At 38.5% G+C, this 21,594-nt stretch overlaps 1 protein-coding gene across 2 annotated transcripts in view; it reads left to right on the top strand.

The window, feature by feature from the left end:
* The first annotated feature begins 1,067 nt into the window (after positions 1-1,067).
* Positions 1,068-21,594, top strand: part of LARS1 (leucyl-tRNA synthetase 1) — a 70,587-nt gene continuing 50,060 nt past the window's right edge. The window contains exons 1-8 of one of the 2 annotated variants that reach the window (XM_045075332.1): positions 1,068-1,243; positions 11,314-11,432; positions 14,097-14,184; positions 14,541-14,621; positions 16,611-16,748; positions 17,555-17,716; positions 18,258-18,370; positions 19,386-19,449. In XM_045075332.1, the coding sequence (XP_044931267.1) occupies positions 1,238-1,243; positions 11,314-11,432; positions 14,097-14,184; positions 14,541-14,621; positions 16,611-16,748; positions 17,555-17,716; positions 18,258-18,370; positions 19,386-19,449 (771 nt within the window). In that variant the 5' untranslated portion in view covers positions 1,068-1,237. Of the gene's footprint in view, positions 1,244-11,313; positions 11,433-14,096; positions 14,185-14,540; positions 14,622-16,610; positions 16,749-17,554; positions 17,717-18,257; positions 18,371-19,385; positions 19,450-21,594 lie in introns of those variants that run through there. The other variant, XM_045075333.1, reaches the window with a different exon arrangement.

The following is a 21,594-nucleotide window of genomic DNA, read 5'->3' on the forward strand; positions in this document are numbered from 1 at the left end:
CAAAGGCAGACACTTAATGGACTGAGCCACCCAAGTGCCCCTCATGCAACAAATTTTATCAAGTCCATACCATGTCCCAGGCATTAAGCTATTATTAAACTTTTGTCTCATAATTAGTTGTTGAAAAATATAAATATACATATACATATATAATTTTAAAGTAATTAAATTTATTAAAGTTTTTATTAAAAAATTTTTTTTTCTTTCCATTAGTCCTTTAGGAAGACACACTTCTGCGCTTGTTGCTGCACCTGCCCCTGGTAACGGCTTGTAAATGTTTTATAAATGTTTATTGAATTAATAAATAAATGCACGTGAGAGTACCTAATCTGACCTCAGAAAGTAAAAACTTTGGATCATTGCTTGTCAATTCCTCTTCCTATGGTGGAAATGTTCTACATCTGCGCTGTCCGATGATACCCTAACTACTAGCCACACGGACTATCCAGCACTTAAAAAGTGGCTAGTGCGATTAAAGAACTCAGTTTTAAATTTTACTGGATTTTAATTTAAACATGAATAACCACATGTAACTCGTGAATATCGTATTGGACCCCTCAGTCTTAGATGCTAGTACAGTTGAATAGTGTGAGCTTGGAACACTGGAACTCGGTAGGTTTCAAGCTTCCGCGCTTAAAAACAGAGACTGTTAATAAATGGTTATAAAATGTCTGGATTCCGGGCCTTTGAATGCCACCGAGAGTAGTAAATATCTGTGCACAGTGGCAAGCCATAATTAGCATCTCAGTCACCGAAGACTAATAAACCTTGCATCCTGGCATCCGGACAGACATCCAACCTAGCGCCGCAGGTGAAAAGGTTGAAGGTCGGGGAACTCAACCTTAGCCAGGGCGCGCGCTCCGCAGCCTGCAATCCCGAACAGCCTCATGGACTTTGTAGTTCAACATGCCAGTGACATCACTACCTGTGTGTCACCACAGCGTGGTCGATTACGTCAGTTTCCGGTAACCTGTTGCTCTCTGGGAATTGTAGTCAATAGATGTCTGCTGGACTTGGGGTCTAGTGGTCTGGAAACTACAATTCCCGGCGGCCTCCGAGATGCACGACGCAGTAGTTCTCAGTGAGTGGGCGATTGCCTCATCAGGTGTTAAGTGTGTGCTTCAGTGTCGTGGGAGGCCTTTCTGCCCCCCAAACGGAAGGGAAAGGTGGTAATCTCTGCTTTGACAGGATCACCGAGGTCACTGTCGTGGGCTTGCAGAGTTGGCTGGGCGGTGCCATGGCGGTGAGTTCTGGCGGGAAGAGAGTCGGCTCAGCCCGGCGGTGGAACCCGGCTGAGCTGTCGGCTTTTTCCAGAAACTAGGGGCTCCATGTGGTAGCCGTTGTTCTGAAGGGAAAAATCCTCTGAAGAACGGGAATGCCTTGACCCCACGCTACCGATGTGGTTGTTGTGCGCATGTGCCTTTTCTTCCTAGCTGTTGAGCCAGGAACTGATGTCTTCAACTTTACATCCTACTTAATTTTCTGTGTTGATTTCACCGAAGTGTCTAAAACCTATTTGGAGAGAGAGGAGTAGGTAACCTTGTTCCTCCTTTTAACAAAAAATTACTGAGCGCTTCCCTGTAAAAGAGTCACGGATCTCTACATTCATGGTGTTTTCATGTGTGTGTGAGAGTTACGTACTAAAATACACTGTAAAATATGTCAGGTGCCCGTAAGTGCTATAGGGGGAAAAAAAAAAAAAACAACAACAACAGGAAGGGGGAGACCATTGAGTGTGAGGTGGGGTAGGGTTGTAGTTTTAAAAGGGGATCAAGAAAGCCTTTCAAAAAGCCTTTGTATGGCAAAAAAGGAGGTAAGGGAGCAAGCCAGGCAGCTATATGGAGGAAAAGATTTGCAGGCAGAAGCAACAGTATGAGTGAAAAGCTAACGGACTGAGCCACCTAGGTTCCCGGAATATGGACAACTCTTGAGGAATTTTATAAAGGAGAGCAGAGGAGTGGGGTAATAGGTGAAGGTCAAAAGGGGACTCCCCCCCCCTTTTTTAAAGGTGGAAGAAATTACACAATGCTTGTATGTTTATGGGAATTACCCTGTAGAAAGGAAAAATTGATGTGCTGTTCCAGAATAGAGTAGAGGGGTTGAGATCAGATGCATCAGTGGAGGGGTTAAGCAGGACTACACTCATCGGTGTAGTAGGAAAGAAGGAAGAAAGGAAAGAAGACAGATTATATGGGGACACATGCATGTGGTTAAGCAGATGTGATGAGGAAGACTGAAAATTTTCTGTTCGCCTCTGTTTTCTCATTGAATTAGGAGGCAAGATTACCGGCTCCAAGTAAGGATGGGAGACGAAATGTTGGAGGCTTGAGAGAAAGGTTTGTTTGGGACATTGCTGTCAGTAGAACTTCCTGTGATGAAAAGTTCTGTATCTGCACTAATTTGGTAGCCACTAGCCACATGGTTCTTGAGCACTTGAAATGTGGCTGGTGCAACGGAAGGACTGAATTTTAATATAACTTTAAAATTAAAAAGTTACATGTGACTAGTGGCTACTGTATTGGACAGTATACACATTAACGTTTGAGAAGCATTAGTCTAGAAGGAGTTAGTAAGTTGATTTCAGAAAGTAGTATTGCTGGGCACACTTGACATTAGTGGACATGAATTTAAATTGAGGCCAGTCAGCATTGTTGAATTCTTATCTCCTGTCTCTTTCAGCTGCCTGCTTGAAGGAAAAGAGCAGGTGCCTAGGAGGGTTGGAATTTTGCCATACAAGAATGGTAAAGAGAATAGTGAAGGAGTGATTATATAGATGGATTTAAGGGATGGAAATAAGGATTTGGGGTGGGAGGGAACTAAGGATTAGTGAAAAAAGGTCATGATCAATAGGTCCTGTTGGGCTTGAAGAATTATTGGAGTTGGAATTCTAGCAGAGTTACGACCAATAATGTCAATAAGTAACATTTCTTATGTGTCATGCTTTGTGTTTAGCATTTTTTTGGAATTGTCTCATTGAGTCTTCACACTAATCTACTTGAGTTAGGCACTCTTATTTGCAGTTTACAAATGAAGAAACCCAGGCTTAGGTTGCTTAATGAGCAGGTCCAATTTCTCATAACTAGGGCATGATGAAAGTGGATTAGAACTCAAAGAGATTGACTCACTTCTCAGTCACTATGTTACCCTGCTTTTCAGGAAAAGATGTACCTTCTGAGTCCTGGTCCAGGGCTTTTTCTTCTGTAATGTGTTGCTTGATGACTCCCCACCAGCTCCACTCCCCGACGGTGATATCCTTAGCTAATGTGGAATTTGCAGGTTTTTCTCTTTTTTTTTGGTGTTAATGGGAATGGCTTTTTAGTTTGAAAGATTTTAATATACTCTTCAAGTTTTATATACGGAAACTGGCAACATTTCTGGTAGATATGATTGTTTTACTTTATTCACTTCTTAAAAGATTTTTTAAAAGAATTTTATTTATTTATTTGACAGTGATCACAAGTAGGCAAAGAGGCAGGCAGAGAGAGGGGGAAGTAGGCTCCCCACTGAACAAAGAGCCCGATGCGGGGCTCGATCCCAGGACCCCGAGGTCATGACTCGAGCTGAAGGCAGAGGCCTAACCTCCTGAGCCACTCAGGCGCCCCGACTTCATTCACTTCTTGTGCTCTGAAAATATTCAGGTTTTGCACTGTCATGATACGGGATGGATGTTAAAGTTTGCTTTATTGGAAGAATCCAATAAGAACTCCCTTTAGAAAGAATAAGTAGGACACCTGGGTGGCTCAGTGGGTTAAGCCGCTGCCTTCAGCCCAGGTCATGATCTCAGGGTCCTGGGATCGAGTTCCGCATCGGGCTCTCTGCTCAGCAAGGACCCTGCTTCCCTCTCTCTCTCTCTGCCTACCTATCCATCTACTTACTTGTGATCTCTCTCTGTCAAATAAATAAATAAAATCTTAAAAAAAAAAAGAATAAGTAATAATAAAAATAACAAAATGTACTGATTGCTTATTCTGTGCCATGCTTTAGTGTTTTACATAATTTTTCAACAAAACAACCCTGTAAAATAGGTGCTGTTATTATCCCCGTTTTACTGGTGTGGAAAATAAGGCATCAAATCTACTCAGAGGAGGAATTAGAATTCATTTGATCCCATTCTGGAGCTCATTCTCTTAATCATTATGCTATCGTGCTACCCCCAGTTGTAAGCTAATTGGAAAATTTATTTTGCAATCCCTCCCATAAAGAAAGTTTTCTCTTTGCAGTGGAAATCTTACCAATACTGAAGTGTGTAAGACAAAGAGCATGTGATAGCATGGATAGAATATTAGTTTTTATTTTACAATTGAGTATATAAACACCAAACTATAATTTTCTTTATATCAGAATGGTATTTATTTTTTAGAACTTTTGACAGTTTTAACTCTTCTAATTATATATCAGACTTCTAGGGGGGTCTGGGATTGCGATATAATAAACATAATAGCCAACTTAAAAAAAATACTGTTTTTAAACTTGCATCTGCAAAGTTTAAAGAGTGAACAAAACAGAGATAATAATAGTACTAACTATTCTATATACCCATCACCCAACTTCAAGAATTGGCAATTCAGGGTCATCTTGATTCTTATATCCCTCCCTTGTATCCTGTCCCTGCACCCCTCAGGATTTCATTATAGGCGAGTTCCAGGCATCATATGTACATGTTTGACATATTTTAGTATAAGGTTTTTACATCAATACATAGTTTAGTTAGTTTTTTTTTTTTTTTTTTTTAAGATGTATTTATTTGACAGAGATCACAAGTAGGCAGAGAGGCAGGCAGAGAGAGAGGAAGGGAAGCAGGCTCCCCGCTGAGCAGAGAGCCCGATGGAGGGCTCGATCCCAGGACCCTGGGATCATGACCTGAGCCAAAGGCAGAGGCTTTAACCCACTGAGCCACCCAGGCGCCCCTTAGTTTTTTTTAATGTAATGATAAACTTTCCTTAAAACATAACCCCAATGCCATTTTCTTACTTTCTTTCCTTCTTTTTTTTTTTTTAAAGATTTTATTTATTTATTTGACAGAGAGAGAGAGATCACACGTACACAGAGAGGCAGGCAGAGAGAGGAGGAAGCAGGCTCCCTGATGAGCAGAGAGCCCGATGCAGGGCTTGATCCCAGGACCCCAAGATCATGACCTGAGCCAAAGGCAGAGGCTTAACCCACTGAGCCACCCAGGCACCCCCCAATGCCATTTTCATACCTAATAAAAATCACATGATGTTTAGATGTCTCTCTCTCTTTTTCTTAAAAGATTTTATTTATTTATTTGACAGACAGAGATCACAAGTAGGCAGAGAGGTAGGCAGAGAGAGAGGAAGGGAAGCAGGCTCCCTGTTGAGTAGAGAGCCCAATGTGGGGCTTGATCCCAGGACCCTGGGACCATGACCTGCACTGAAGGCAGAGGCTTTAACCCACTGAGCCACCCAGGCGGCCCTCCAGATGTCTCTTTGTGGTATTTGTTGACATTGTGCATTTATCCTGGTCCAGCACTATGCTAAGTTCTCATGCATATTAACTGTTTTAATCCTCATACTAACACTACAAAGTAGGCATAATTTTTATTCTCATTTTATAGATAGGTAGAAAAATGGAGGTTTAGAGAGTTAAATGAATTCATCGAGGATTGAATAGATAGTAAGTGGTGGAGCTAGAAGATGGCCAGAGTCCCAGGAGAAAGCAGAAACAGAAGTCAGAAGATGAGAGTTTTTGTCCAGCTTGATTAATTGCTGACACCACGATCTCAGAGCTTCTGATTTATTATCTTTGAAATGATAGCTGTTGGTCTGCCCACTGCTTAGGATTGTTGTTAAGATAAAAAAAGTTAATGTTCATTGAAGTTTTAAGCTGCAGGATGCTATGAATATAGGAAAGAGTTGTTACCTAGTTTAGAGATTCTTTACTGGGGGTGATTTTGTTCCCCTGAGAAAGTTTGGTCTGGAGACTGTTTGGATTGTCACAAGTGGTGGGTGTGCTGCTGGCATCTAGTGGCTAGAAGCCAGGAGTGCTTCTAAGAATCTTAACAGTGCACAAGACAAAAACACAAAAAATTATTTAGCTTAAGCTGTCAATAGTGCCAATGTTTAGAAACTGATCTTGGAAAGTAACCTTTTAACTAATTATTATAACCAATTGTTTAGTTAAATAGCCACTGAAGAAAGTAAGGCTCAGATTGATCAAGGAATTTCCCAAGGTTTTTTTTTTTTTTTTTTTAAAGATTTTATTTATTTATTTGACAGACAGAGATCACAAGTAGGCAGAGAGGCAGGCAGAGAGAGAGGAGGAAGCAGGCTCCCTGTTGAGCAGAGAGCCCGATGTGGGGCTCGATCCCAGGACCCTGGGATCATGACCTGAGCCGAAGGCATAGGCTTTAACCCACTGAGCCACCCAGGTGCCCCAAGGAATTTCCCAAGGTTTTACAACAAATTGGTGCTGGGGCCAAAATCAGATTTCATTACAATTGGCTTTGATGTTTTGAGGAACAACTTTTTTTCTGAGAAGCAGAAACCGCAAAGAAGAGTTTTTGTGTATTTAGTGTGCTCAAAACAATGAAAAGAAACATGTAGTTCTTTTTTTTTTTTAAGATTTTATTTATTTATTTGACAGAGATCACCAGCAGGCAAAGAGGAAGGCAGAGAGAGAGAGGGAAGCAGGTTCCCTGCTGAGCAGAGAGCCCAATGTGGGGCTTGATCCCAGGACCCTGAGATCATGACCTGAGCCGAAGGCAGCGGCTTTAACCCACTGAGCCACCAGGCACCCCAGAAACATGTAGTTCTAAATAAAATTTGAGAAGACTGTTGTTTTCATGTTCTTCTTTAAAGTGGGTAACATGGTCATTTTTAAGGAAAAAATATTTGTCCTGTAACTTCTTTGCCTGTGGCTTTGTAGTTGGTGCTGAGGTGACCATGAAAGTTCTGGAAATTGCTGTTTGCTGTCAACTGGGTAAATGTCTTAGGAATCATTTGGTTGCATGCAGTGGAAGCCAACTCAGGTTGGTTAAAGAGGAATTTAGTAAAGATAGAGTAGGATTTCTTGTCATTTATGACTGTAGGGTAGAAGGTACAACTAGGCTTCGCGAGCTAGGCTGCGTTGGTATAAAGGCAAGTATGTTAATATTATATTTATAATAGTATATGTATTTTCTAAATACATATATTAAATATGTTAAAGTTTTATTAATATATTAATATTAACATTAATCTGAAATAATAAAAATAATATTAAATGTATTAAAGTTTCTTCAACCTTAAAGTTCGCTTTTAATTTCTGATTTTAAAATAAATTAAAATATTTTTGTGAGTCCCTATAGCCTAGAGAGTTTCAGGAATTTGTCTACGGTTCTATGGGAAACCTATAGACAAAGGGTTCTATAGGCAACCTAGGCACTTTATTTACAGGTTAAGTCAGCTGTTAGGAGTTATACAGGCTGTTTTTTTTTTTTAATTTATAATTTTAAGATTTTATTTTTAAGTCATCTTTATACCCAACATAGGGCTTGAACTTCTGACCCCATGGTCAAGAGTCACATGCCCTACAGGCTGAGCCAGCCCACCACCCTAGAGTTGGCAGGCTGTTGTTGTAAGGGGTAGGTGGAATCTTCTGCCCAGAAGTCCTTTGTTGGAACATAGGTCCAATCTACCCAGTAATTAATATGGAAACAGAAGAGTACATTTAGCCACCTCTAATACACTACCTTAAATAAGACTGGGCATTTGTTAGTGAGGAAGAAAGAGAAGGAACAGGTATTGGGTAGGTGATCTGCTTTCTCTGCCATAGCTTCTTTTCAAATGGTAGTCTTTGTATATTATTATTTAAAACAGGTTTGCATGTATAGAAGTAGAGAGACTTGTAACTTACAGGTTACTTATTAGGAGGAGGGTTTTGTAGTAAGAAGGAGCAAAGGAGCTGAGGGTCTGAATGAAGGTGGCTAGCCACAAAAATTTAAAGGAGTGAATAGATGAAGGCCCTTACTCTTTCCTGGAAAAGGAAATAACCATATGCATCCACACTTACTTCTGTGGAAATTCTTGGGAAAGAGTCCAAATTGCTTAGTACCTTGATTCACATGTGTACCTAGTTCCTAGTATGTTATTTTTTTTATGGCCATAATGTGCAAAAGCGGGCAGTGTATTATTATTCACTTCTCTTTTAAAATTTAAATATTCAACAGATATTTGTTGAGAACCTGTTGTAAGCTAAACCTTGAGGGTTTAATGAGATACAAGTTACTAGTCCCCAGCATGACCAAGCTTTAGATGTCCTGTGACGAAGACAGACAGATACCAGCACCACTGTGTGATTAGTGCCAGCATAGGGAAATATTGGTAGGTAGGAACATATTAAGAAGGGCATATCATGACCTCTTGGTGACCAGTGCAGGTGATTAACTGGGACCTGAAGGATGAGAGCATCATAAAATGATTGATGAGGCATGAGGGCAGAGAAAATACTATGAACAGAGAGGCTCAGGTGAAGGAAGGAGCTTGGCACTTTTGGGAAAATGCAGATGCCTTGATGGGCCTGCAGTGGGGGAATAAGAGAAAGGGGAGGAGGGTGCAATCTGGCAGAGATTAGGCAAGAAGGGCCTGGAGTGCCAGATTTTACAGAATAGACTTTATCCTGACAGACAGCTGCAGAGAATCTCTGAAAGGGAATTGACTTGATCAGATTTGTGTTTTGATAACATTTCCACTTACAGCAATTATGATCTGGTCAGGAATTATAGAAACAAAAAATTTCCTTGTCACTTTCATTTTCCTTTGGTTACTGGAGAAACTTGTTATTATGTCCCTGATGTTTTTTTTTTTAAAGATTTTTTTTTTTTTTTTTTTTTAATTAAACTCTACACCCAATGGAGGGCTTGAACTCACAACTCCCAAGATCAGGAGTTGCGTGCGCCACTGACTGAGCCAGCCAGGTACCCCCACGACTTTGCAAGTAGGGAATTCTTTCTCATTTCCTCTCTACCTTTGTAGCCGCGTCCTTCACCTCCTTATAAACTGACTTTTCATCTTTTTGTTGCTTGTCCTTGTCCTCTATATTAAACATGCTTAAAAAATAGTAAATCATTCTTTGGTTTAAAATGTAGGGACCTAGGGCACTTGGGTGGCTCAGTTGGTTAAGTGTCTGCCTTTGGCTCAGTTCATGATTCTGGGATCCTGGGATAGAGCCCCTCTATGGGGCTCCCTGCTCAGCAGGGAGCCTGCTTCCTCCTCTCCCTCTTCTCCTCCTCATTTGGGTATGCACTCTTTCTCTCTGTCAAATAAATAAATAAAATCTTTAAGAAAAATTCTACAGTTTTTTTAAAAATGTAGGTAACTGAAAATAGTAAAACAGCTGACAACTTCATAGTAGATTTCTACTAAATTTTAATTTTAGTACTGTTAGTTATTTTTATTACATAATAGACAAAGTATATTTAAGATTGTTACTGGAGAAATAGTGTTAAGGTTGGGGTTTTTTTGACTGCACAGAATTCCTTTTTGCAAAGTGCTCAAATTGTGTAACCATTTAGAAAACAACCAGGAATCCACCATATCTGCGATATGACTAGAAAGCATTTTGTTTTTTAAGTCAATGCTACATCCAGTGTGGGGCTTGAAGGCATGACCCCTAGATTGAGAGTCACATGCTCTACTGACTGAGCCAGCCAGATGCCCCACTTTTTTTTAAAGTAATTAAAATATATGTATAAATATATATTTAAGTAAGCTCTCTGTCCAGTGTGGGGCTTGAACTCACAACTCTAAGATCAAGAGTTGCATGCTCTACTGATTGAGCCAGCCAGGCACCCCATTGGGAAGCATTTTTTAAATTGTTTGAAAGGAGAGAGGGAGGCACGATTAAAGGAGACTGAGTTGTAGGTGTTAAGGGACTTGGCAAGGTCACCTGTTGAGTAGGTTGTAAAAGTATGAGTAGAGTCCAGGGGCTCCTGGCTGGCCCTGTGAGTGGAGCATGTGACTCTTATCTCAGAGTTGTAAGTTTGAACTCCATGTTGGGTGTAGAGATTTTTTTAAAGAGAAAACAAAACAAAACAAAACAAAACAAAAAAAACTTAAAAAAAAATATGAGTAGGGGTGCCTGGGTGGCTCAGTCATTAAGCGGCTGCCTTTGGGTCAGGTCATGATCCCAGGGTCCTGGGATTGAGCCCCGCATTGGGCTCTCTGTTCTGTGGGAAGCCTGCTTCTCCCTCTCCTACTGCCCCTGCTTGTGTTCCCTCCCTTGCTGCCTCTATTAAAGAGATAAATAAAACCTCTAAATAAAAGTACGAGTAGAATCCAGATATTTTCTCATTTGAAAATGCTGCAGACTCTGGAAATGTTAGCATATAAGAAGGGGAAGAAAACCTGATTTCACTCAAAGTAACTTTATGCCAGAAAATAACATTTTAGAAACTTAATGTAAGTTTCAAAACAGAATTAGATTTGTGGATGGTCCATTGGTATTCGGCTTTCACACTTGCCTGTTCTGTGAATGTTCATTCCACTCCAGCTTTGGCGTACTTGGTTTTAACAGCTAATTATTTGCCCCCAGAATCAAAACTGAGAAAGAAGCTCTAACCTTCCTTTTTTTCAGAAATAGGGTGATCATGCATGTGCTTTGCTTTCAGTTTCCGTTGAAACTGGGATGATGATACCGGTGTTGCTGTGTGGATTTGATATTAGTAGAGACATGCTTGCTATTCTCTGTTTCATTTTAACTTCACATTAATAGTCTATTAACCATTTGGAGAGAAGTTCTTCATCAGTTTCCTTGAGGGGGGTGGGGGAAACATGTAGATGACTAATCCTCCCTTAGCATCTTCCCACTGGGTCTCAGCATCCTTCTTTGGTGGGCATAATTGCAGCTTGCCAGTGTGTACTGCTCCATCCTGTACTTCTCTAAGTATTTATATATTTTAACTAAATAGGAGCAGTATTTGTTTGACAACCGACTCTGTTTTAGCATCTGATTTTTTTACTCTGTTTTAGTAATCTGATTTTTAAAAAGTGTTTCAGAGCTTTTTATATATATCAGTAATTCATTAACTATCCCTTTGTGGTTTAAAGTGGACAGATAGTGATAACCCTAATTTTTTTATTTTATTTTATTTATTTTTATTTTTTATAAACATGTATTTTTATCCCCAGGGATACAGGTCTGTGAATCAGCACTCAACAAAGGATAACCCTAATTTTTAATCATGTTTAAAATTCAAGATAACCATGGAAAAATGGCCTCTCAGTAAACAGCTCAGTTCTGTGTGAACCCACTTTTTTTTAAAGCAAGACTGTCAAAGTATAGAGTGAATAATTCTTTCTCTTTTGTGTCCAACAGGAAAGAAAAGGAACAGCCAAAGTAGACTTTTTGAAGAAGATTGAGAAAGAAATCCAACAGAAATGGGATACTGAGAAAGTGTTTGAGGTCAATGCATCTAATGTAGAGAACCAGACTAGGTAAGTAATACTTTGTGAAGTTCTGCACCTGTGTATCCAAAACCATTGGCTGCAGAAACCACTTCGTGGAAAGGATAAGGCAGATTGTATTTATAATGTCTGAAACAGGCTGAAGGAGGTAACTTCTACGTATGCATTTGAAATGAGGATCCACTTTCCTTTGGAATTCTTGTTTTATTTTTTATTTTTTTTAAAGATTTTATTTATTTATTTGACAGACAGAGATCACAAGCAGGCAGAAAGAGAGAGAGGAGGAAACAGGCTCCCCACTGAGCAGAGAGCCCGATGTGGGGCTTGATCCCAGAACCCTGGAATCATGACCTGAGTGGAAGGCAGAGGCCTCAACCCCCTGAGCCATCCAGGTGCCCCTAGAATTCTTTTTTTAAATTCATTTTTAATTTTTTTATTTTGAAAGTGAGCATGGGGCACGTGGTTGGTGCACTTGGTTAAGTGTCCAACTCTTGATTTCAGATCAGGTCATGATCTCAGGGTTGTGAAATTGAGCTCCACATTGGTCTCCCTCAGAGTCTGCTTGAGATCCTCTCTTTCCCTCTTTTCCTGCCCCTCCTTCTGTGCTTGTGCAGAAGCACAAGCCTCTCTCTCAAATGAATGAATGAATGAATGAATGAAATATATAGGAAAAAAAGAATAAAGTGAGCTCTATGCCCATTGTGGTACTTGAACTCACAACCCGGAGATCAAGTGTCCACATGCTCTATCAGTTGAGCCAGGCAGGTGCCCCTTCCCTAGAATTCTCTCTTTTTTTTTTTTTTAAGATTTATTTATTTACTTGATAGAGATTACAAGTAGGCAGAGGCAGGCAGAGAGAGAGAGGGGGGGAAGCAGGCTCCCCGCTGAGCAGAGAGCCTGATGCGGGGCTCGATCCCAAGACCCTGAGATCATGACCTGAGCTGAAGGCAGAGGCTTAACCCACTGAGCCACCCAGGTGCCCCTCCCACAGAATTCTTAAAGGACTTTTTCTACATAAAGTTTTTTTTTTCTTAACTTACATTTTTTGTGTTTAGACAAAGGAGAGTGTTTTCAAGTTTTGTCTTTGATGACTGATTCTGATAGTCATTCTATTAGAGATTCATATTCTAGTGATGATTATCTCCAGAAACACAAAGTATAAATTTTGAAGGGTTTCTGTATTTGAAGGTCTTAGTTCAAAAATACTGTATTGCCTTGATGTTAAGCATCAGTTTTAAGACAGTCCACAGATAATGATTATGATATTGGGAAAAACAAAAATAACTGCTGCAAAACAGTACTGTAATAAATATATGCATCTTTTATAAGATGTATCTCAATTTCAGGTATGTTGAAATGTAGAAGAATGTCTTCTTACAATGAGAAAATACATTGACAACAATTATAGAAGTAGCTAATCTTGAAAAGTTATTGTTTAGTATGCAAAGAAATTAGGAAATATGCCATTTTTAACATATTATCATTTAATATTTTTAATCCATTAAGATTAGCAATACTTTATCCTTATGTTGTAGATGAGGAGACTGAAGTACAGGGAGGCTAAGTAACCAATTCAAGGTTGCATAGCTATGCATTGATGGGATCTGGACTACTTTCCAGAACTTTCTAATTGTAAGGTGTATCCTCCTTGCTACCCAACACGCTCTAGTGAATTTTTTCTTTTTCTTTTCTTTTTCCTTTTTTTTTTTTTTAAGGAAATTAAGAGTGTTGTTGTAATGTAAAGTCTCTGATATTATTTAAGCTATTGTTTGAAGTTTTTGTTGGTTTTAGAATTTTGGACGATTTTAGGTAAGATACATATGTATCTTGTAATACTGAGGGTATTTTACTATTTTAAAATATTTTTTTATTTTTAAAAGATTTTATTTATTTATTTGACACACAGAGATCACAAGTAGGCAGAGAGGCAGGCAGAGAGAAGCGGGGGCTGGGGGGAAGCAGGCTCCCCGCTGAGCAGATAACCTGATGTGGGGCTTGATCCCAGGACCTTGGGATCATGATCTGAGCTGAAAGCAGAGGCTTTAACCCACTGAGCCACCCAGGCGCCCCAAGAGGGTATTTTATTTTACCTGACGGACTTTGACTTGCTTTATATATATGTCTAATGAAGGCAAATCTTGTCCAGTCCTAAAACATTAAATTAATCCAGTTTCCTAAGAGTTTTAAGATTATCTTCAGTAAATTATCTTTACTCAGCATTTTGGCTTAATTTATACCTCCATTATTTGCTGCAAGGATATTTATTTCTTTAATATCTACCTGTAAATATATTACTCTTTCTAAATCAAAAGTGAGTTTCAATTTAAGAGGGCCTTTAATTTCCAGACTTACATATTTAATTTAATTTAATTTTTAATTATTCTTTATCTTTGAAGATTGTATTTATTTATTTGAGAGAGAGAGAAAAAGAGCAAGATCAGGGGAGAGGGGCAGAAGGAGAGGGAGGACCAGACTCCTCGCTGAGCAGGGGGCCCCATGAGGGGCTCGATCCATCCCAGGATCCCAGGATCATGATCAGATTCCAGGGCAGATGCATAACCACCACGTGCCTCTTAAATAATAAAATTTAAACAAGTTGTTTGTAGTTTGCATTCCCTTCACCCCCCTCTTCACTGTAAAAGGAACTTAACATTTTTTTCTCTGTACTTTGTTTTTTACATGATTGTTTCGCAGCAAGGGCAAGTACTTTGTAACCTTCCCATATCCGTATATGAATGGGCGCCTTCATTTGGGACACACATTTTCTTTATCCAAATGTGAGGTAAAGTTTCATCTGTGTTTAATATAATGGGGTGGAAGGTCTTTGATAAATACTATTTTGAAGAAAATGGCGTATGTAGAATTTATTTCCTGTTAAGAGAACTTAGAATTCCTTAATTTTAAACATAATTTTAATATTTTACTTCTATTAAATATTCTTTAATTTGCATATGTGGTGTGTGATAAGTAATTCCTAGGATGGTGAGAAGACAAAAAAAGGAATGGAATTTTGGAATGACTTCCTTCTAAAGAAGGAGAGGAAGAGGAAAACTAGGCTGATAATCTTTGTGAAATGTCAACATTATGTATTTGTCTAGCATTTGAATTTGTAATTTAAATTTAGTTTGCTTTCTGCAGTTTGCAGTAGGATACCAGAGACTGAAAGGAAAAACTTGTCTGTTCCCCTTTGGTTTACACTGTACTGGAATGCCTATTAAGGTAAGATTGCTTTTGGGATTGGTTTCTACTCTTTTTAGCTTAAAGCAAATGTAATGTCCAATTTAAGAGCTTGAAATAGGATTTTCAAATACTTGTGTATTTTATTGCAGTGTTTTTTGAAATGAGTTGAATTTACTATTGTGAAAATTAATTTTTAGAAGATGCTTGAAGAAGTGCATAGAAGACACACATTAAGGTCTAAGTGATTGCTAAGTAATTTTGATATCTCTGTTGGTGACTTTACGTATTAATATTTCAAGTTAGATTGTAACTATTAACAAGTAAAATAGCATGATATTTTATGCACTTGTGATATATAGCATATCAGCATCAAGTCATAGTTTTTTTAAAATATGTCTCAGCTTTTGGTTTTTGTCATATCATATTTTCATCATGTTTACAAAAGTCTTCATTTGTCATGAATGTGTATTAGAAATAATTCTAAATAAAGATGGGGCCAGACAATTAGAGTTGAAAGGATTTCCGAAATGCAAGAGGGTTGGGAAATGTAACTGCCATTTCTTTTGCTTCTCCATCCTTTTATTTTGAAAAATGTCACACCTGCAGAAAAGATGCAAATGTTTGGAGAATGAACACCATATACTTTTCACACATCATTACCAACTCTTACCGTTTGCCATAACTGCTTTAGTTCACATACATTATACGTGCACGCTTTTTTCTCTGTCTATAAACTCGCTGAAAGTAGGTTGCACCCATCATGTTGTGCCACCTCCAAGTACTTGAGTACGTATCTTTGTCTCATTGTCCCATCCAAGAAATTTAACATTCATATAATATTACTATCTTCATCTAATCTCTAGTCAGATGTTTTTAATTGTTCCAGAATGTTCTTTCTGGCAGTTTTTTACTTTGTGTGCTGTGGATCACACGTTGGATTTTGTTATCAGTTCTTCTTGGTTTCTTTTAGTTTGTCATGACATTGATATTGTTTGAGGGTTTAGGCCTCAAACAATTTTGTAGAATGCCCCATCATCTGAGTTTTCCGATTGTTTCTTCATGATGAGATTTGAATGAAATATTCTGACAAGAATACTATATTGGTGAGGTATAAATCTTCTGCAGTACCATATTGAAAGGCATTATTTTGGCAGTTTGTATAACCTCGGATAAACCCCTTCATCTCTCAGTGTGCATTATCTAACTTACTTATTTTTTAATTTTTTATAAGATTTTGTTTATTTGTCAGAGAGAGAGAGAGAGGGAGCATGAGCAGGGGGAAGGGCAGAGGGAGAGGGAGAAGTCAGCTCCCTGCTGAGCAGGGAGCCCCAGGCAGGACTCGATCTCAGGACCCTGGAATCATGACCTGAACTGATGAAGGCAGAGACGTAACCGACTGAGCTGCCCAGGCGTTCCGCATGTTTTCTAACTTAATGCCTCCTGTCTACCTTGGAGGCTTGAGATAATGATAGAAGATATAAGACAGTCATCTTTAAATTGAGAAATACTATTATTCATGTTATTCAAAATGATAACACTGTATCTTATATATCTTGGTGCCTCTGATGCCTAACATACGGTATACTACATTGAGTACTTTGAACGCTGAATAAATACTTGCTGAATAAATGAAGTAAAAATACTAATTTATAAATTAGTGAATTTTGACACACATAAATTATATCATTTGAGTTTTCTGTAATGAGTCACATGTGTATAGATGTGTTGTAGAAAATCTCAGTCAGGGACGCCTGGGTGGCTCAGTTGGTTAAGCAGCTGCCTTCGGCTCAGGTCATGATCCCAGCGTCCTGGGATCGAGTCCCACATCGGGCTCCTTGCTCAGCAGGGAGCCTGCTTCTCCCTCTGCCTCTGCCTGCCATTCTGTCTGCCTGTGCTCACTCTCTCCCCCTCTCTCTCTCTGATAAATAAAAAAATTGAAAATCTTCAATTGTAGTTAGCCAAAGAAGTACCCAAAAAATTGTTTGACCTTGAATGTTGAACTTCACTCTAATGTTGTGTTTGTTATAGGCATGTGCTGATAAGCTGAAAAGAGAAATAGAGCTTTATGGTTGCCCCCCTGATTTTCCAGATGAAGAAGAAGAGGAGGAAGAAATCAATGTTAAAATAGAAGATGTAATAATTAAGGATAAAGCTAAAGGAAAAAAGGTTTGGTGGTTAATAGTATTTATTTTGGTTGAAATTTCAAACTTATATTTGTTTAATTTATATTTGTATTCCCAGTACCTGACACATAAAAAGTACTCCGTGATTTTAAAAAAGTAGCAAAGCCAAAAATTTTTGATGGCCTTTTTCCCCTTTTTACTTTATTTTGAAGTAATTTAGATTTAGAGAAGGATTGCAAGGTAGAGCAGAGTTCCCTCATAATCTTCACCCAGTTCCCCTTATTTAACCATGTATAGTCCTCAGAACTGAGATATTAACATTTGAACAATACTATTCACTAAACTACAAACTTTATTTGACTTACAACAGATTTTCATTGACATCCTTATTCTGTTTGCAGGTCCAATCCAAGCTTCCATATTGCATTTACTTGTCATGTCTCCTTTGTATGTCTCCTTAATCTCTTCCATCTTTGGTTGCCTTTTTGATACTGGTAAATGTTAGAAAAAGACAAAACTCTTTGTTAGTAGCTTATTTGTAACTAAAAAATGATACATGTGGTATTAGAAAAAGGAAATTGAGATTGGTGCTGAGATCTTATCTTTGATGATAATTCTTTATGGTTAGAGTGATTTAATTATTTCTCATATCAGAGTTTTAGTTTGGACTGTAAAATTTGTAAAAACTGTACATCTAAATTCATTAGTATTCTGACATACCAACAGCATGTTTTGGAATGTAAAAAAATGCCAAATTAAATTATTCACTTAAAATTATTGCAGTCCTAGAATTTGCTAACCAATTGTTGGTTGATCTTGATGGGGTTTGCATTTACTGGTTATTTTCAGAGTAAAGCTGCTGCTAAAGCTGGATCTTCTAAATATCAGTGGGGCATTATGAAATCCCTTGGTTTGTCTGATGAAGAGATAGTCAAATTTTCTGAAGCAGAACATTGGCTTGATTATTTCCCACCACTGGCTATTCAGGATCTGAAGAGAATGGGTTTGAAGGTATGTCCATCACCCCCATAGTTTAAGAAAATGTGAAGAATACATTGTGTTGATGATTATATGAGACTTGGACCACCTCTTAATTTAGAATAATATATTCCACCTGTATTGCTCTAATGAGTTGGTACCATTATTGTTATGGACCTTGATGTAAGCAGTGAAGTACTTTAATATTTGTTGTATTGGAATATTTGTTAATAGCAATTAGTAGAAGGGAATTCCATTCAAAGAATATGAAGAAGCCAAAGTTTAGCTTATATATTTAGGAATACATAAAGGTATTATTTAAGTGTTCTTCCTTAATTTGTTGTAATCCCTATATGCTTATTATATGACTATGTGTGTTTCAAAATTGACAAATTAAACACAAGTTAATATAATTATATATTTAATAGAACCTGAAAGTTGTTTTCTTTTTAATGTTTGATATAATTATAGGTTGGAACATAAAGAGCGAAAGAGTAAATAATTGGTACATGGGAATTCTTATTCATAGAAACTCTATAAATTTCTCAAAAATTACCTTTTATCTTTTCTCTAGGTAGATTGGCGTCGTTCCTTCATCACCACTGATGTTAATCCTTTCTACGATTCATTTGTCAGGTGGCAGTTTTTAACATTAAGAGAAAGAAGCAAAATAAAATTTGGGAAGCGGTAAGTTAGTTATCTTTTGATATAATAAAGCAAGAATTCTAATTCTTGCATTGTATTTCACTGCTTGATAGATAGCCTTCTTTTTCCTGTTATACATTTTTCCTTTTTGTTCTCATGTCTCAGTTGTTTCCCTTTTTGTCTTAACAGTATTTTAATGCCTTTGAGCTGCTTACTGTTATGACAAATAAAAACAGGGAGAATGGAAGTTTTGGCTTTTTAAAAAATATAATACCCAGTGTTCATTATATCACATGCCCTCCTTAATGTTCATTACCTAGTTACCCCATCCTTATACCCCTCCAACAACCCTGTTTTTTTCCTGTGATTAAGAGTCTCCTATGGTTTATCTTCCTCTCAGAGTGTTGGCTTTTACGATCTCCCTAAAGATGCTGTTCAGTATTTCCAGCCACGTTCAAAAATAATTTTATTTATGTGTTAGTTTATCCTTTTTTTCTATAAATTGTCTTAAGATTCTTCCTTGATTCTGGGAATATCTGGGTGGCTCAGTTGGTTAAGCAGCTGCCTTCAGCTCAGGTCATGATCCCAGAGTCCTGGGATCGAGTTCCACATCAGGCTTCTTGCTCGGCGGGGAGCCTACTTCTCTCTGTCTCTGCCTGCCACTCTGTCTGCCTGTGCTCGCTTGCTCTCTCTCTCTGACAAATAAATAAATAAATCTTAAAAAAAAAAAGATTCTTTCTTGATTATGTGGATTAATTAAAAGCTACTTGTATTTCATAATTGAGATTATATTTCATATAATGAAATATATGTTTCATACCACAAAGCCAAGTTTAGTGCATATTTTTCAGGGGTACCTTTGTTGAAGGCAGAAAAGTTTCATTAAATAACTAGGCTGGCAACTACTCATAAAAGCATAAATAATTGATATAGACATTTGTTCAGTTAGAAGTTTTAGTTAGAAGAAGTACTGAAAGATATTAGCAACAAAGGCAAATATGTTAGGGTAAAACTTGTATATTATAATAATATTTGTCACTTACTGTTTATTTTTTAGGTATACCATTTACTCTCCAAAAGACGGACAGCCTTGCATGGATCATGACAGACAAACTGGAGAGGTAATTTTTTTTTTTTTTTTTTTTTTTAAAGATTTTATTTATTTATTTGACAGACAGAGATCACAAGTAGGCAGAGAGGCAGGCAGAGAGAGAGGAATGGAAGCAGGCTCCCTGCCGAGCAGAGAGCCCCATGCGGGGCTCGATCCCAGGACCCCGAGACCATAACCTGAGCTGAAGGCAGAGGCTTAACCCACTGAGCCACCCAGGCGCCCCTGGAGAGGTAATTATTTGTGACATAGAGTAGCTATTATAATAATTCATAATATAGTCATAGAGTTAACAGAGTAGATCAGAAACCTAAAAATAAATTTTTTTAAAAAAAGATTTTATTTATTTATTTATTTGGCAGACAGAGAGAGTTCGCAAGTAGTCAGAGAGGCAGGCAGAGAGGGAGGGGGAAGCAGGCTCCCCGGTGTGCAGAGAGCCCGACACAGGGCTTGATCCTAGGCCCCTGAGATCATGACCTGAGCCGAAGGTAGAGGCTTAACCCACTGAGCCATCCAGGCGCCCCAGAAACCCAAAAATAATTTTAAAATATTCCATTGCTGAGGTGTATTCTGGTGACTGTGAAGAGGGAGGCACAATGACACTGTAGGTGTCTGCATCTTGTCTACCACCTTGTTACTCCAAGAGCGGTGCTAATGACTAGCTGCATATGCTTGTGATACAGAAGCACATTCTTTTTTTTTTTTTTTTTTAAGATTTTATTTATTCATTTGTCAGAGCGAGAGTGAGCACAGGCAGACAGAGTGGCAGGAAGAGTCAGAGGGAGAAGCAGGCTCCCTGCGGAGCAAGGAGCCCGATGTGGGACTCGATCCCAGGACGCTGGGATCATGACCTGAGCTGAAGGCAGCTGCTTAACCAACTGAGCCACCTAGGCGTGCCCAGAAGCACATTCTTGAGCCTTTCCCCCAAACTGCTGTTTCAGAAGGTCTGGGGTGGAGCCCAGAAATCTGTCTCTAATATGCTCTCAGTAAGATTCACGTGCAAACTAATGTTTGCGAAGCACTGCTTGGAGAATACGCTGTTCTAAGAGAGCATGGGGCAAGGTAATGAGATATGTGGCTAACTGATGTACACAGATTCCATTTATACTTGTTCTGATCATGTGCTTACTTGCCTCTTTCCAAAGTACTTGTAGCCATGCATATCAGGTCACTCTACATTCCTGTGAAACACATTAGTAGCATTATTCCTTGTAATACTTGAGTGAAGCCAGGGTGATTTACCTAAAGCTCTAGCATAGTGAATCAGTAACAGTGACAGAATCTGACCTTAGGATTCCCTATGCTGCATCTTCCTCTATTGCCATCTCTGAATGCGTTTGTAGTCTAGTGACTACTTTTCAAAGACAGCTTTAAATTATGATGCAACTTGTCTAATAGAAGTGAGAGTTGATCAGAATTTTGAATTTGGAAGACCCAGTTTACTGACTCTGTTAAGTTTTAATGTAGTCAACACCACAGCAGTATCCTAAATTCCAATAGTATGTCATAGTTTTTCAAAGCATTTTCTTGTTCATTGTCTTATGTGTTCCTCAGGACAATCCCATGTGAGTCACAGGACAGTTATTTTACAGACGAAGAAATGAAGGCTCAGAGAGATTGTGACTCCCTTGGGTGAAGCCATTAGTAATAGCCTCGGTTAGGTTTTGAATGCACATCATCTGAACCTCAGGTCCAGGGTATTTCTTTGATTCCTGCCTGCTCTTTGGGATTGTTTGATTACATATTCTGACTCCTCTTTTGATAAACACCATTTTGGGTGATTACTCTAAATTTTTCTCCCGTCTTCCATTCTTAAGTGAGCTCTTAGCCAATTGTGTTTTTACTTAGTAGTGTCTGGGCTTCCTTTACGGGTTCTAAGCTGGTGTGGGGTGGGAAGGTGGTCTTTCAAGTCCCTTTTTTTCCCCAAAGATTTTTATTTATTTGAGAGAAAGAGGATGAGCTGGAGGGGATTGCAGTGTAGAGTGAGAGGGAGAAGCAGAGGGATCGTGACCTGAGCTGAAGGTAGTTGCTTAACTGATTGAGCCACCCAGGCACCTCTTTCAAGTTACTTCTTTCACATTAGACCTTTATTTATTTTTTATTATATTTTAAAGATTTATTTATTCATTTGAGAGAGAGAGAGCACAAGCAGGGGGGA

The sequence above is a fragment of the Mustela putorius genome, unplaced genomic scaffold, assembly GCF_011764305.1.
Source record: "Mustela putorius furo isolate JIRA1106 unplaced genomic scaffold, ASM1176430v1.1 tig00000145_pilon_pilon_pilon, whole genome shotgun sequence".
NCBI classification, from domain to species: Eukaryota; Metazoa; Chordata; class Mammalia; order Carnivora; family Mustelidae; genus Mustela; species Mustela putorius.